General features: G+C 59.6%; 4 protein-coding genes across 4 annotated transcripts; 1 reads left to right on the forward strand and 3 right to left on the reverse strand.

The window, feature by feature from the left end:
* Positions 1 to 58: 58 nt before the first annotated feature.
* ENH_00068860 (myosin heavy chain, putative) lies at positions 59 to 8445 on the reverse strand (the record flags this gene model as incomplete). Its single annotated transcript, XM_013577440.1, has 18 exons — positions 59 to 193; positions 608 to 1182; positions 1469 to 1524; positions 1849 to 1907; positions 2198 to 2299; positions 2620 to 2690; positions 2845 to 3055; positions 3327 to 3410; positions 3533 to 3721; positions 3989 to 4114; positions 4311 to 4468; positions 4744 to 4951; positions 5148 to 5195; positions 5489 to 5584; positions 5816 to 6139; positions 6369 to 6875; positions 7121 to 7349; positions 7931 to 8445. 18 exons carry the CDS (start codon positions 8443 to 8445, stop codon positions 59 to 61), a joined length of 3693 nt encoding a protein of 1230 aa, XP_013432894.1.
* Positions 8446 to 9001: 556 nt separating this feature from the next.
* Positions 9002 to 9454, forward strand: ENH_00068870 (hypothetical protein; the record flags this gene model as incomplete). The annotated part of the gene is made up of 1 exon (XM_013577441.1): positions 9002 to 9454. The coding sequence occupies one exon, from the start codon at positions 9002 to 9004 to the stop codon at positions 9452 to 9454; it is 453 nt and encodes a 150-aa protein (XP_013432895.1).
* Positions 9455 to 9745: 291 nt separating this feature from the next.
* Positions 9746 to 11035, reverse strand: ENH_00068880 (hypothetical protein, conserved; the record flags this gene model as incomplete). The annotated part of the gene is made up of 5 exons (XM_013577442.1): positions 9746 to 9925; positions 10009 to 10101; positions 10281 to 10430; positions 10489 to 10701; positions 10790 to 11035. 5 exons carry the CDS (start codon positions 11033 to 11035, stop codon positions 9746 to 9748), a joined length of 882 nt encoding a protein of 293 aa, XP_013432896.1.
* An 888-nt stretch (positions 11036 to 11923) lies between these two features.
* Positions 11924 to 15156, reverse strand: ENH_00068890 (hypothetical protein, conserved; the record flags this gene model as incomplete). The annotated part of the gene is made up of 9 exons (XM_013577443.1): positions 11924 to 12094; positions 12324 to 12643; positions 12963 to 13073; positions 13317 to 13392; positions 13492 to 13560; positions 13698 to 13924; positions 14058 to 14163; positions 14526 to 14677; positions 15087 to 15156. The coding sequence occupies 9 exons, from the start codon at positions 15154 to 15156 to the stop codon at positions 11924 to 11926; spliced, it is 1302 nt and encodes a 433-aa protein (XP_013432897.1).
* Between the last annotated feature and the right edge of the window lie 109 nt (positions 15157 to 15265).

Genomic DNA, 15265 nt, shown 5'->3' on the forward strand with positions numbered 1-15265 from the left:
GTGCTGCAGCAGCAGCAGCAGCAGCTGCTGCTGCTGCAGCAGCAGCAGCAGCAAAGCCTCAAGGCATGGGCAGCAGCATTCCGTGGATGTTGCGAGGCGTTTTGCCTTCGAAAGAAACTGTTAAACGCCGCAGCTCGTCGAGGCAAAGCGAAGCAGCAAAAGCGGGCCACGGCTGCGACAGCGCCCGTCCACTCTGCAGCAGCAGCAGCAGCAGCAGCAGCAGCAGCAGCAGCAGCGGCAGCAGCACAGAAAGCAGCAGCAGCGGCAGCAGCAGAGGCAGCCGACGGGCCCGAAAATTAGTACACAGAGGGGGCACACAGAGAGAAAAGGAAACGAGCAGCAGCAACGACAGCAACGCCGCGCCGCAGCAGCAGCAGCAGCAGCAGCAGCAGCAGAAGCAGCAACAGCAGCAGCACTACCACAAGCTGCACACGCTGTGAGACGTTAAAACAGTGCAGCTGCACTGGGAGAACAGCAGCAGCAACAACAGCAACAACATCATCAGTAGCTGCTGCAAGACCAAAGTATTACTCCATCTATCACTGCTGCTGCTGCTGCTGCTTCTGCTGCTGCTGCTGCTGCTGCTGCTGCAGCTGCTGCTGCTTACAAGTTGAGGGTCTCTTTGGAGCAGATCCCCGTAAAAATTCAGAAAGGAAACTCGATAGCGAGACTTGGCGAAGCGCTGGAGCGCCTCATCTTGCTGCTGCTGCTGCGGCTTCTGCTGCTGCTGCTGCGGCTTCTGCTGCTGCTGCTGCTGCTCTTGCTGCGAGTCGTGCTGCTGCAGCAGCTGCTGCTGCTGATCTGAGTGCTCCCGAGGCGCAGCAATGTGTCCTGGGGTCGGCTCTGAGCTGCTCGAGGCGCATTCACCTGCTACAGGAGCAGCAGCAACACCATCTGCTGCTGCTGCTGCTGCTGCTGCTGCTGCTGCTGCTGCTGCATCGCTGGCTGTGGGCGCAGCAGCAGCAGTCTCGGCCTCAGCATTCTCTGCTGCCTCTCCAGCGCGCTTCTCTTCTTCTTGCTTGTCTTCTTGCTGCTTCTGCAGCTGCTGCGCCTGCTCATTGGGCTCAAGCTTTTGCTGCTGCTGCTGCTGCTGCTGCTGCTGCTGCCGAGAGAACACCAAGACGCCGTCATGCGTGGCGTACAGACACTGCAAAATGATTGTCTCCTCTCCTTCAGGCCCCCCTAAAAGCAGCAGCAGCAGCAGCAGCAGCAGCAACAGCAGCATAAGCAGCAGCAGTTGGCCAGATTCAGAAGCAGCCACAGTGGAGCAGCCGCAGCAGCAGCAAGGTCTGTCAGCTGCAGCTGCAGCAGCAACTGCAGCAGCAGCTGTAGCAGCATCAAAAGCAGCAGCTGCAGCAGCAGTAAAATCAGCAGCTGCAGCAGCTGCTGCTGCTGCAGATGCTGCAGCAGCTTTTGCTGCTGCAGCAGCTGCAGCAGCAAAAGGCAACAGACCCTCATGGGGCCTCACCGCAGCGGTAGGCAACGTCCCAGCCAAGAATGAGATAAACAGCTTCTCGCATGGCCCTGCAGAGGCAAAGAAACAGCTGCTGCTGCCAATCTTGCTGCTGCTGCTGCTGCTGCTGTAACTGTTCCTCTTGCTGCTGCTGCTGCAGCTGCTGCTGCAGCTGCTGCTGCAGCTGCTGCTGCAGCTGCTGCTGCAGCTGCTGCTGCTCAACAGACTACATCTAGCGTTGCTCTTGGCCAGTTGCGGCCTCAGACACAACGAAGCAAGCCGCAACTGCATCAGTAGTCACACTACAGCAGCAGTAACCACGGAGCAGCAAAAGCTGCAGCAGCAGCAGCAGCAGCAGCAGCGCCGTCCTCGGGACAGCAAGCGCAGACACTCACGCAATCTGCTGCACGCAGTGCTGCTGCAGCAGCTCCATCTTTTGCTTTGTTTTGTCAACCTGTGCACAGCACCACAGCCGGCTGTTTCTGCTGCTGCTGCTTTGTTGCTGCTTCTGCTGCTGTTTTGCTGCTGCTGCTGCTGCTTCAACTTTTTTCCGGCTGCTGCTGTGCAGTCTTGTTGACGGTTGACACAAGATGCAGCAACAGCAGCAGCAGCAGCAGCAGCGGCAGCTGCAGCCCCACCAGCAGTGGTCACAGCAAGCTGCCCAGCAGCTGAAGCCGCGGCGAGAACAGCAGCAGCAGCAAATGCAGCAGCAGCAGCAGCAGCAGCAGCAAAAGAGCTGCTCACTTCTGCTTCCAGTGTCTGCACTCTTTGCGCATGGTCTGCCGCGTCGCCCGAGCCTCCCCGCAGCAAACGTTCTAAAGTGGAGACGCGCTCTAGAGCCCGTTGCTGCAGCAGCAGCAGCAGCAGCACAGCAGCAGCAGTAAGAAAGCAGCAGCAGCAGCAGCAGCACAGCAGCAGCAGTAAGAAAGCAGCAGCAGCAGCAGCAGCACAGCAGCAGCAGTAAGAAAGCAGCAGCAGCAGTGCAGGAGCAGCGAGGACATCTGCCAGCGGGGACACTTGTGCAGCAGCCCGTACCATCGTCTGCCGCAACAAAGCAGCGGCAGGACGCAGCAGCAGCAGCAGCAGAGCCAACAGCAGCAGCAGCAGCAACAGCAGCAGCAGAGCCAACAGCAGCTGCAGCAGCAGAACATTCACAGCAGCCGCACCAGCTGCGTTTGGAGGCTTCGCTCTCTGCCCAGGCAGACAGAGACGTCCGCGAGCTCGTTCAGCAGCTGACCTGCAGCAGCAGAAGCAGCAGCAGCAGCAGCAAAAGCAGCAGCAGCAGCAGCAGCAGCAGCAGCAGCAGCAAATGGAAAGCTTCTCAGTGTCCACGACGGTACAAACAGCAATTTGGCAAAGACGCTTTCAGCGGCAAAATCACTAACGCTCACAAACCGCAGCAGCAGAAACTGCTGCTGTTCCTGCTCCTGCTGCTGCTGCTCCTGTTGCTGCTGCTGCTGCTGCTGCTGCTCCTGTTGCTGCTGCTGCTCCTGCTGCTGCGGCAGGTGCGCTGTGTCTGCTCAGCACAGTACCTTGGCGCTTCTCAAGCTCCGCCGCCTCAGCAGCTTTTCTCTGCAGCTCCCCCTTTAAACGAGCATTCTCCTGCAGCAGCAGCAGCAGCAGCAGCAGCAAATGCGGACATTTACAGCAGCAGAAAATCCCAGCAGCAATCGTTAACAGCAGCAGCAGCGAGCCTGCACGCCGAAGACACTGCCTCGAAACGAGCCTGCCCCGCTTTCGCTGCAGCTGCTGCAGCCCCGGCAGCAGGTCAGCAGCAGCAGAAGCAGCAACAGCAGCAGCAGCAGCAGCAGCGGCAATAACAGCAGCAGCAGCAGCAGCAGCAACAGCAGCAACGCCAAGAACTGCAGCAAACCTGAGCCAGCTGTTCGCTCTCAAGCGCAGCACTCGCATGCCGCCTATCAGCTTGTCGCAGTCTTTGCAGCTCCGCCTCCTGGCGCTGCAGCTGCAGCAGCAGCAGCAGCAGCAGCAGCAGCAAGCAGCAGCTAGGCTCATGCGCAAAGCAGCAGCACAAGCAGCCAACAGTGCACTGCCTACAGACACACGAAACTCCCGCCGTACCAGCTCTTGCTGCTGCTGCTGCAGCTGCTGCATGCGTTTTATCTCCTCCTGTGACTCAGCTAGCTGCTCCTGCAGCTGCTTGCTGCTGCTGCTGCTGTCGCTGCTGCCGTCTGCTGCTGCTGCTGCTGCCGGCTGCAACAGGCGCTCGATCTGCTCGCTGGTTGCATGCAGTGCCCCAGCAAGCTTGACCTGAAGACAGCAGCAGCAGCAGCAGCAGCAACAGCAGCAGCAGCAGCACAGCAGCAGCAGCACTCAGTCAACCGCTGCAGCCCAGGCTTCAACTATAGACACAAATCTGTGCTTTTAAATACGCGCATGCACTGCTGCTGCTGTTGCTGCAGCTGCTGCCAATGCCGTTGCTCCTCCTATTGCTGCTGCTGCTGCTGCTGCTGATTCTGATGCTGCAGCTTCTGCTGCTCTTGCTGCTGCTGCTGCTGCACACAACAAAGCCCATACCTGAAGAAGCTCGTTAGCTGCTTTCTCAGTTGACAGCACCCGCTGGTGCTGCCGCTGCTGCTGCTGCTGCTGCAGCTCTGCGTCCGCCAGCTGCAGCTTCAGCGCAGCCACCAGGTCCTTTTGGTGCTGCAGCAGCATTCCCACAGCAAGCAGCCGCAGCAGCAGCTACACCGTCAGCTGCAGCAGCAGCAGCAGCAGCAGCAGCAGCTACACCGTCAGCTGCAGCAGCAGCAGCAGCAGCAGCAGCAACTCCCGTGGGGGCAATTCTGCTGCCGGGGCTGCAGCGAGCCAATCATCGCCGCAACTCTGCGCGCAGCCCTACCGCAAGCTCCTGCTGCAGCTGCTGCTGCTGCTGCTGCTGCTGCTGCAGCTCTGCTTCTGCTTGTCTGCTGGTGAACTGCAGCGCCTGGACAGAGTTGACCAGCAGCAGCAGCCAGCGGCGGAAGGCCTCTCTCGTGGGGGTTTCCTCCACTACAAATGCTGCAGCAGCAACACCAAAAGCAGCAGCAGCAGCAGCAGCAGCAGCAGCACATGCTTGCAGCTGTTCACTTGGGTCACTGCTCAGCAGCAGCTGAAGCAGCAAAGGCAACGGCGCCAGCAGAAAAGCAGCTCTGACGGCGACAGCAGCAGGAGCAGTAGCAGCAGCGACAGCAGCAACGGCCAAAGCGTCAGCAGCAGCAGCAGCAGCAGCAGCAGCAGCAGCGGCAGCAGCAACAGCAGCAGCAGCAACTGCGGCAAGCAGCAAAAAACCCCACAGGCTGCCAGCTTTCTCCACTGCATAACTTCTTTAAGAAGTTCCTGGCGCTGCATTTCTGCTTCCTTGAGGTCCCTTGTGCAGTCTAGCAGCTGCTGCTGCTGCTGCTGCTGCTGCTGCTGAAGCTGCTCTTGGTGCTGCAGCTGTTCTTGTCGCTTAGCTGCTTCCACAAGCTGCTGCTGCAGCTCTTCCTTCTCCTTTTGTAGCTTCTGCACAGAGCCAGCATTAAGCGCAGCAGCAGCAGCAGCAGCAGCAGCAGCAACACACGCGACGTCTAGGGTCTTCGCCCTTTTGTTGGTGCTTAGCTCAACTGGAGCAGCAGCAGCAGCAGCAGCAGCAGCAGCAGCAGCAGCGACGACCCCGGGCCACAAGCAGCAGCAGCAGCAGCAGCACTACGGAGCGTACAGCATTGGCGCCCTGCAGCTGTTCGAGGCAGTTCCTTTCGTTTATGCCCTGCAGCAGCAGCAGCAGCAGCAGCAGCAGCAGAAATTAATTAACTAACTAATTAATTAATTAATTAATTAATCAATTAATTAATTAATTAATTAATTAATTAATTATGGGGCAAATATGTGGGAAGAATGCAAACATAAATGGCAACAAAGTGAACTGCAGCAAGAAAAGGCAAATCAAATTATTTTAATTTAAATTTGGAAAATAAAATTTAATTTAATTTAAATTTAAAAATAAAATAAAATTTAATTTAATTTAAATTTAAAAATAAAATTTAAATTAAAAACAATTACTGCTGCTTTAATGCTGGAGACAGCCTCCAGTTTTGCTTCTGCTGCGCTCAGCTGCAGCGCCAGCGCCTCCCGCTCGAGCCGCGAGTCGTCAGCAGCCTGCAGCAGCAGCAGCAGCAGCAGCAGCAGCAGCAGCAGCAGCAGCAGCAGAGGCAGCGAAACGCATGGCGAAGTGGGGGCCCGGCAAGTTCTGCTGCAGCTGTTCAGTTCTGTGCTGCTTCCTTTTGCTGCTCGCGCTGCTGCCTTCGCTGCTGCTGCTGCTAACGCCCGTGCTGCCCTTGCTGCTGCTGCTGCTGCTGCTGCTGCTGCTGCCCTTGTGTGTTTGCGTACTAGCTTCAGAGCTTGCTGGTGTGCTTCTTCGCTCGCCTGCTGCTGCAGCTTCAGCTGCTCCAGCATTTGCTGCTGCTGCTGCAGCCGCCCCGCCACCTGCTGCTGGTGCTGCTGCCTCTCCCGCTGCAGCTGCTGCTTCACCTGCGAGAGTTCATCTTGCAGCGCTTGAGTCGCAGCCTGGTGCTGCTGCTGCTGCTGCTGCTGCTGCTCCCGCTGCTGCTGCAGGGCCTTCTCCAGGCTTTCCACGCGCTGCTGCAGCTCCTCTTTGCCCGATGCTGCTGCTTCTAAGTCAGAGCTTAGCTGCACTACTCTTTTCTGCGCCGTCTGCAGCACAGCAGCAGCAGCAGCAGCAGCAGCAGCAGCAGCACGTGGAGTGGAAGCAGCAGCACGAGCTGCTGCTGACTGGAAGCCCGCAGCAGCAAAGTCGCAAAGCCGCATGCTGCAACGTCCCGACTGCGCGCAGCAACGAGATGCAGGCGTTGCTGCTGCAGCGGGAGCTGCTGCTGAAGCTGTCGCTGCTGCTGCTGCTGCTGCTGCTGCTGCTGCTGCTCACTGTGTAGGCCTCAGTCGCGCTGGCCTTAGCAGCAGCAACTGCTGCTTCGAGCTCATGAACTCGCCGCTGCAGCCGCCCCTCTTCTTCCTCCGTCTCGCCTGCAGCAGCAGCACAAACCAAGCACAGCTGCTGCTGCTGCTGCTGCTGCTGCTGCTGCTGCAGTCCCCGTGGCTGCTGCGCACCGCGCGCAATATACACATAATGCATCTGTTTGGAGCCACCTTCTTGCTGCTGCTGCTGCTGCTGCTGCTGCTGCGGCCTGCGAAGGCGGAAGCCACTGTGGGGCCCCACAGCAGCCAGGGGCCCCCGAGGCGCAGGGGGCCCCTGGCCCGCAGAAGTACCTTTTTGCTTCTTTTGCTGCTGCTGCAGCTGCTGCAGCTGCCGCTTCAGCGTCTCTCTGTCTCTTTCTTCCTGCTGCTTCTGAGACTGCAGGAAGGCCTCGTCAGCAGCAGCAAGCCGCGACCGCAGCTCCTCCACGTGCACCTCCTTGGGCTTTGCTGCCCCGTCCTGCAGCAGCAGCAGCAGCAGCAGCAGCAGCAGCGCGAGCACGGAGGTGGCTGCAGCACATTTTGCGGCGCCCTGTGCACAATACGGCACCGCGCTGCAGCAGCAGCACCAGCAGCAGCAGACACCGACAGCGGCAGCAGCAGCCTCTGCAGCGCCTGCTGCTGCTGCTGCAGAGAACCCGCTGCTGCTGCTGCTGCACGGCCCCCTTCAGAGCAGCAGCAGCAGCAGCAGCAGCTAAGACTCACGCTGCACCTCTCCAGAAGAGACTGCGTAGAAGCAGCCATTTGGCGCAGCCGCTGCCGCGCATGCGCGAGCCGCAGCGCAGCAGCAGCAGGGCCGCCGCCTCCGTCCTCTGGCTCTCCCATATCTGCTGCAGGTTTGCTGCTCTCTTGTGCTGCTGCTGCTGCTGCTGCTGCAGCTGGCGCTGCTGCCGCCGCTGCTGCTGCTGCGGCTGCTGCTGCCGCGGCTACGGTCCTGACGGCCCAAGAGGCAACGCTGCTGCTCCCATGAAGGCTCAAAGCGACTGCAGCAGTGAAGATCGCACTGGAGCAGCTGAAGGGCTTTTTGCTGCAGCAGCTGCTGCTGCAGTGACTGCAGCAGCAGCAGCAGGCAGAGGCGCTAATCGCAGCCGGCGCGTCGGCAGCTGTGGTCTACAGGGTGCAGCAAGTCTAGGATTAAAAACGCGAAAAAAGGGAAAAATTCACTAGCTGCTGCTGCTGCTGCTGCTGCATGCAGCAGCAGCAGCAGCGGGAGCCATCGACCCCACCACCTCGGCTGTCTTGCGCTGCCCGCCTAAACTTGAACTGCGGCTTTACCCGCAGCAGCAGCAAACTGAATTTTTGCAAAAAGTCCTAAAAATATGTTAAAATAGTATTTGTTTGAGCTGCGCGGGGAGTTCGTTTCAGCTGCTGCTGCTGCTGCGCTGCAGCGCCGCCGCAGCGCGGGGCCCGCAGCAGCTGCTGCTCTGCGTAGTCTTGGCAGCAGCTTTTGTGATTTGGCTTTTGTTGGGACTTCAATTTTGTTTTCTGCGTTTTCTCGTGGAGGAGCAGCAGGACTTGCTGTCTCTCGCGAGGCTGGGGAGCCTGGCAGCAGCAGCAGCAGCTGCTGCTGCTGCTGCTGCTGCTGCTCTTGTTCTGCGTTTGCTGCTGGTGCGGACGGGCTCGTCGTCGACGCAGATCACCGCTGCTGCTGCTGCGCTGCGGGGAGCCTTCGCAGCAGCGTTTGCTTCCGCAGCAGCAGCAGCAGGTCCGCAGCCGCTGCTCCTGGTGCAGGGCTGCTGCCGCTGCCGCTGCTGCTGCTGCTGCTGCTGCTGCGGCGGCTCTGCGTAGAGCCTGGACCTGCGGAGCGCGTGAGCAGCAGCAGCAGCAGCAGCAGCAGCAGCAACTCGCCTGTACTTCTTGCCCCTCCCGGGGCCCCGCTGCAGCACGCCCAGAGCCAGCAGCTTCTGCAGCAGCTCGCCAGCCACTTCTGGAGAAACTACGCAGAAGTTCGCGATGGCCTCTGCGCTGATTTGCTGCGACCGCCTCGCCAGTTCTTTGCCCTGTTCCACCAGGGCCACGGCGGCCCGCATCACTTCGGGGGGGTGCTGCTGCTGCAGCAGCAGCTGCTGCTGCTGCTGCTGCAGCTGCTGCTGCTGCTGCAGCAGCTGCTGCTGCTGCTGTGGCTGCGGCGGCTGCAGCACGGAGATGCAGCAGCAGCAGCGGCTTTCGCCTCAAAAGGTCAGTTACCTCGCGCGGCTCTTCCCGCCTTCTGGGCTCTCCAGCAGGCGCTGCAGCGCGGGGGGCCCCCGCAGCAGCAGCAGCCAGGGGGGCCCCCGCTGCAGCAGCAGCCAGGGGGGCCCCCGCTGCAGCAGCAGCTAGGGGGGGGGGCCCCCCTGCTGCTGCGCGCGCGCGCTGCGGCCGCGCTGCTGCTGCCTCGGGGGGCCCCCGGGGCTCCGCAGTACCCTCCCCAGGCTGAGCTGGGCTGGGGGCCCCAGGGCCCCGGGGGCCCCCCTGCTGCAGCCCCAGAGGCTGCGGGGGTCCCCCCGGCGCTGTCCTGGGGCGGGGGCCCCCCGGGGGCCCCCGCAGCGGACTGTTTGGACTCTGCAGCATTTGGGAAAAAACTGGAGTGGCAAAGTGGAGAGGGAAATGGAGGTTGCTGCTTGTTTGCTGCTGCTGCCTCTTGTTTGCCTGGAGGTGCTGCATGCATGCATTGAAATAATTGAACTTGAGCAGCAGCAGGAAGCCAAGCAGCAGCAGCAGGAAGCCAAGCAGCAGCAGCAGGAAGCCAAGCAGCAGCAGCAGGAAGCCAAGGACCAGCAGCAGAAAGCCAAGAAGCAGCAGCAGGAAGCCAAGCAGCAGCAGCAGGAAGCAAAGAAGCAGCAGCAGGAAGCAAAGAAGCAGCAGCAGGAAGCCAAGCAGCAGCAGCAGGAAGCCAAGGAGCAGCAGCAGGAAGCCAAGCAGCAGCAGCAGGAAGCCAAGCAGCAGCAGCAGGAAGCCAAGAAGCAGCAGCAAGAAGCAAAGAAGCAGCAGCAAGAAGCAAAGAAGCAGCAGCACCTGCAAGGCCTGCAGCAAGAAGCTGCTGCAGCGCTGCTGCTATGAAGGGCTCGCAGTTGCTGCCGAGCTTCTGGGCGAGGCGGCCGGCGTCCATTTCTTCTGCGGTTTTGTTGAAGATTAAGTTTGTTGAAAATACTTTTTAAATATATTTTAAATATATTTTAAATATATTTTAAATATATTTTAAATATATTTTAAATGTATTTTAAAATATATTTTAAAATATGTTTTAAAATATATTTAAAATGCGTTTTTAAAACATTTTTTGCGTTCAAAAAGGCGCACCCGTGGCCAGCATGTAGGCCTTGACCTCTTCGACGATGCGCAGCACTGCAGTCAGAGGTGAGACGCTGCTGCTGCTGCTGCTGCTGCTGCTGCTGCTGCTGCTGCTGCAGCAGCAGCAGCAAGGACTATCAACTCACCAGCAGCTCGCCCGCCCTCCAGCGGCGGCAAGATCTGGGGAGGGTCCGCGAGGGACTGTATAGACAGCTCGAGGGAGTGGTGCTTGGTGTCGATCTGGAGCAGCAGCAAAGCAGCAGCATGAGGGCAGGGCTTTGCTGCAGTGCTGCTGCTGCAGCTGCTGCTGCAGCAAAATGTACCTTTTCGCTGATTGCAGTGAAGGGCACGACGCCCCCAAAAGATATTTCGTCCAGCCGAGACACAAACCCCGCAGGGACGTAGTCTGCTGGGGCCTGCAGCAGCGCCGTGTGTCAGCCGTGCTGCAGCAGCAGCAGCAGCAGCAGAAGCAGCAGCGCCGTGTGTCAGCCGTGCTGCAGCAGCAGCAGCAGCAGCAGCGCCGTGTGTCAGCCGTGCTGCAGCAGCAGCAGCAGCAGCAGCAGCAGCAGCAGCAGCAGCAGCGCGAGCCGCTCACGTGCGCCTCGTTGAAGAGCAGCTGCGGAGCACAGAGTCTGCTGCTGCTGCTGCAGTCCTTGTGGGGTGCAGGACTTACTCGGAGAGAGACGTAGGAGTTGTCGGGGAGGGGGTCTAGCTGCTGCGTAATGGCGCAGAGGGACTGCAGCAGCTGCGGGGAAGCAGCATGAAAGGTGCAGCAGCAGCAGCAAGCATTTGCGGGCGTTTACCGCTTCAGTTTGCCTCTTGGCTTCAGCCTTGGAGACCGGCTGGACCTCGCGAGCTGCTGCTGCTGCTGCTGCTGCTGCTGCTGCGTCGCGGCCGCTGAAAGCCACGGACACGTCCGGCCGCCGGCCGCCGTAGCCAAACGTGAACTGGTAAGACTCCAGCAGCGCGTCGGTCTTCTCCTCGTGGATTCCGAGGAGAAGTTGTTCCAAACATTCCTGAAAAAGAAAGTTTGAAGAAAGTTTGAAGAAAGTTTGAAAAGAAGTCTGCAGCAGCAAGAAGTCTGCAGCAGCAAAAGCCACGCACTCGCTGCAGCGCGTCGTTCACGCCCGTGCGCAGCAGCCCAACTACAAAGGCGGATTTCTTGTCGGCCGGCCGCAGCTGCACCAGTTTGAGGCCTTCGAACCAGACGGAGGCGAAAGCGGCTTCTTCGAAGAGGTTCCGCAGGTAGAGCACGGAGGACACTCCGAGGGAAACTGTGTTTTTCAGGATTTGCAAAGACTGCTGGCGAGTAGTCACTTCCACGCGAGTCCGCGTGGCCACCTGCGTCATTTTGCAATTCTAATGCTGTGTCAGTCGTTTTCAACTCGCTTTCCAACTCCTTTTTTCCAAACAAGACTGCACTGACGCCAGTGCCGGCCGGCGGCCGCTGCCGGGCTGCACAGACACCCGGAAGCACAGGAAACCGTCTGCAAAAAAGGAAAAAAGGAAAATGCAGATTTGGACTTTAGTTTAGATGCTCCCCTTTTAATGCTCGACATAATTAGTAGCATTTATCTGCGAGATCGGCGCGGGGAGCCCTGCAGCTTCCTCGGCAAGAGCAGCACTTGCAAGGCACCTCCGCGAAACGGAACTAGAGAATGAGGCTTCGAAATTGCCCTTTCGGGTTTAAATTGTGCACATGTTTGTAATATGCGCGCAAATAAAAGTCAATAAAGAGATTCCTGGCGGTCCTGGCTGCGAATTTGGCGAAGAAACGCAACAGCAGCAGCGGATTCTGCAAAATTCAACTTCTGACTGCAGTCGCTGCGCAGCAGCTGGAAACCGAAAGTTCTGCAGCAAAAGTTTGAAATTAAGTCTGCGCAAGTTTTAGCAGCAAAAATAAAACCAGAAAGCTGGGCAGTTGTCTGCAGATCGCCCCATTTCATGAACAAAGTTGCATTCTTGAACACAACAACTCTTGAACGAAGTGGCCCCAGGGGAGCTGCTGGGGGGCTCTGGCCCAGCTAGCGCCGTTTGCAACATCTGTCTTGGCCATTTCAACTTAATTAAGACACAACTTGCTGCAGTTTTCCTGCTGCAGTCCCGCCACTAGCAGCAGCTAGCTACAGATAGCTGCAGCTAGCTGCAGCTAGCTGTAGCTAGCTGTTTCTGCGGAATAAAACCCCCTAAAGAACAGCAGCAAATGGCACTTTGCTGCGGCTAAGGCCCGCAGCAGCCTCAAGGCTGCGCCCGGCGCTGCGGCAATTCAAATATGGCTTTTTCTGCTTCTCTTTGAGCAGCAGAAGCTCCCGAGAGAGCAGCAGCAATTGACTGGAGGCTCGTCAGCTTCTCCTGCAGCGTCTTTTGCTGCGCTGCTTGCGAAGACATCGCCTCCAGAAGCGAAACAATCTGCAGCAGCAGCAGCAGCAGCAGCAGCAGCAGCAGCAGCGGTGGCGTCTCACACCCTGCAGTGCGCGGGCAGCAGCTGAAGTGAGCGGCTGTGGCTGCCCCTTGCTGCTGCTGCTGCTGCTGCTGCCGCCTGCGTGTCTAACTGCCTCGCAGCCGCGCTGGGAGCAAACCCTTTTTTGGGGTTTGGCCGAGCCGCTGCTGCAGCGCTAGGGTTTAGGGTTTGGCTCACGCTGGCGAAGCGGACTTTGGCCTGGCCCAGGGCTGCAGTGACTTGGGGCAAATTGTCCGCTAGGGTTTTGCAAGGGGCCAGCTGCTGGTGTAGAGACAGCACAATCTTTTCGGGAAGGAATTCCGAAAAGTCTTCTTCGTCAAAAGTTCCTCTTTCCTCCTGCCACCGCTGCTGCTGCCGCTGCTGCTGCTCCTGCTGCTGCTGCTGCTGCTCCTGCTCGTCCAGGCAGCAGCGCACCACCGACAGCCGCGCCGCCAGCTGCGACAGCGGCGAAGGATCTGCTGCCAGCGACAGCAGCTGGTGAAGCCGCGAAGCCAGCTCTGCGCCACAGCAGCAGCAGCAGCAGCAGCAGCAGCAGCAGCAGCAGCAGCAGCAGCAGCAGCAAGTGCAGCAGCAAGCCTGCAGCTATCCAGAAGTGCCCCAGCGGGTGAAAGCCTCTGGTTGGCGCTGGGAAGCCCGAGGCTTCCTTGGGCACTGGCTGGCTAGCTAGCTGGCCAGCTAGCTGGCTAGCTAGCTGGCTAGCTAGCTGGCTAGCAGCTGGACAGCTATCTGGCCAGCTAGCTGGCTAGCTAGCTGGCCAGCAGCTGGACAGCTATCTGGCCAGATAGCTGGCTAGCTAGCTGGCTAGCTGGGGCTCACCAGCTAGAGTTGGGGCCTCCGAGTCAGCTTCCCACTGAGTGCGGTCCGCGTCGTGAAGTCCAAGGAGGCACGCCAAACGACGACCAGCAGGAAGGCAGGCCTGCTCCAGCCCTGCAGCAGCAAATGCATGCACTAAGCGACTAAAGAATGGGCTGCCTGCATGCATGCGCCGCCGCCGCTGCTGCTGCTGCTGCTGCTGCTGCTGCTGCTGCTGCTGGAGGACGGCGGTCGCTGCTTTGATTCGTGAAGGCGAAAAGCAGCAGCAAGAACGGTAGCAGGCTCCGCAGCGCGACCACAGCAGAGCAGCAGCAGCAGCAACAGCAGCAGCAGCAGCATCGGACACAGCCAGCCTACTTTTGAGTCTTCCTTCGAGCAGCAAAAGCCGCCGAGCAGCAGCTCCTTGAGCCGCCGCAGTCAAAGGCACCGCATCCTGCAGCAAGGCGCGCGCTGAAACCTTTCAAACCCTCAAGTGCAGCAAGCGACTCCCTAAACCCCAAACCCTAAACCCTAATTTGGGGTTTTGACGCACCAAAACCTCGATGGCGCTGCCGCTGCCGCCCCCTTGCTGCTGCTGCTGCACCGGGACTTGCAGGTGCTCCTGCGCACACAAGCAGACAGACGGGTGAAGGCGTGGCCGCGTCCGCAGCAGCAGCAGCAGCAGCTGCTGCTGCAGCAGCAGCAGCAGCACCGAGTGCAGCAGCAGACAGTGCCCAGCCACCGGCAGCAGCAACACACTTGAGCCTCTCTTGCCAAAGTGTCCATTTCCACACAAGAGGTGGGGCAGTATAGGGGCGCTAGGAGGCCGCCTGTGTCTGTGGGGTTCAGCAGGGAGGGCTGGCTCATGTCTTCCTGCTGCTGCTGCTGCTGCTGCTGCGGCTGCTGCTGCTTGAACAGCACCTGCTGCAGCGCCGTGTCTGCTGCAACGCCCTCCCGCACTCTCGTTTCTGCTTCATGTGCTGCTTCTGAGTCCAATTGAAGGCAAAGACACAGACACTAAGACGCCAAGTCCTGCTGCAGTCGCTGCAGCACAAGTTCCTGCTGCTGCAGCCGCAGCATGCTCTCAGCTGCTGCTGCTTTGCTTCGGAAGCAACTTACCTCCAAGTGCTTCGTTAAGAGAAAGGACATAAGCAGCACCAGAAGAAGAATCTCCGTGCTGCTGCTGCCTCTTCCGGGATTCGTCTGCGTGTGCGCACAGACTCTCCTGCAGCAACAGCAGCCAGACCAGCAGCAGCAGCAGCAGCAGCAGCAGCGAAATGCGCTCCAGTAGCCTCCATATACTCTAGAGAAATGCTGCAGGACGTGCCGCCATCCAGCATCCCAAGCAGCCCCAACAGCAGCCCCAGCAGCAGCAGCAGCAGCACCCCAGCAGCAGCACGCCAGCAGCAGCACGCCAGCAGCAGCACGCCAGCAGCAGCAGCCAGCAGCAGTCGAGCAGCGTCCTTGCAGCAGCCCAGCAGCAGCCGAGCAGGACCCCAGCATCAGCAGCACCCCAGCATCAGCAGCAGCCCCACAGCAGCAGCAGCAGCAGCAGCAGCAGCAGCAGCAGCAGCAGCGGGGCCTCACGAGGAGCTCGACGGCCTGCGGCACCTCGAGTCGCAGGCGGGCCAGTCTGCTGCGCGGCGACTCCTTCTTCTCCGTGGGGCCCCTCGTGTGCATGCGGTCGAACTTGGGGGGCCCCTGCAGCTGCCGCAGGTCATCGTCTTGCCGCTGGTCCACTGCAGCAAGCCAGCCACTGCAGCAAACCGCGCTAGCTAGCTAGCTAGCTAGCTAGCTAGCTGGCTGGCTGGCTGGCTGGCTGGCTCCTCGCTAGCTGCCAAATGGCTGGCGGCTGGCTAGCTGGTTGCTAGCTCGCTGGTTGCTGGCTAGCTTCTAGCTAGCTGCTAGCTATCGCACAGGTAGCTAGCTGCCAGCTAGCTAGTGGCTAGCTAGCGGCTGGCTAGCTAGCCGCCTGTTCAGCTAGCTTGCAGCTAGCCATCGCTGTGCGCATATTTCTGTCGGCTCAGAAAGTCCCTTTCTAAAGGCCAGCGAGCAGCGGCAGCAACTGCTGCGGGAACAGCAACATGCAGCAGCAACAGCAGCAGCAACAGCAGCAGCAGCAGCAGCAGCAGCAGCAAGTCGCCATACGTGAGAGCTGCGCCCCAGCGAAGCGCTCAAAAGCCAAGTCGAGGTCGGGCGCTTCAAAAGACACTTCCATCAGCAAGGCTTCGGATCCAGCGTCTGCGCAGCAGCAGCAGCAGCAGCAGCAGCAGCAGCAGCAGCAGCACGTGCAGCAGCAGCAGCACGTGCAGCAGCAGCAGCAGGGT

This window comes from Eimeria necatrix, genomic scaffold (assembly GCF_000499385.1).
Source record: "Eimeria necatrix Houghton genomic scaffold, Enh_scaff655, whole genome shotgun sequence".
In the NCBI taxonomy this organism is placed as follows: domain Eukaryota; phylum Apicomplexa; class Conoidasida; order Eucoccidiorida; family Eimeriidae; genus Eimeria; species Eimeria necatrix.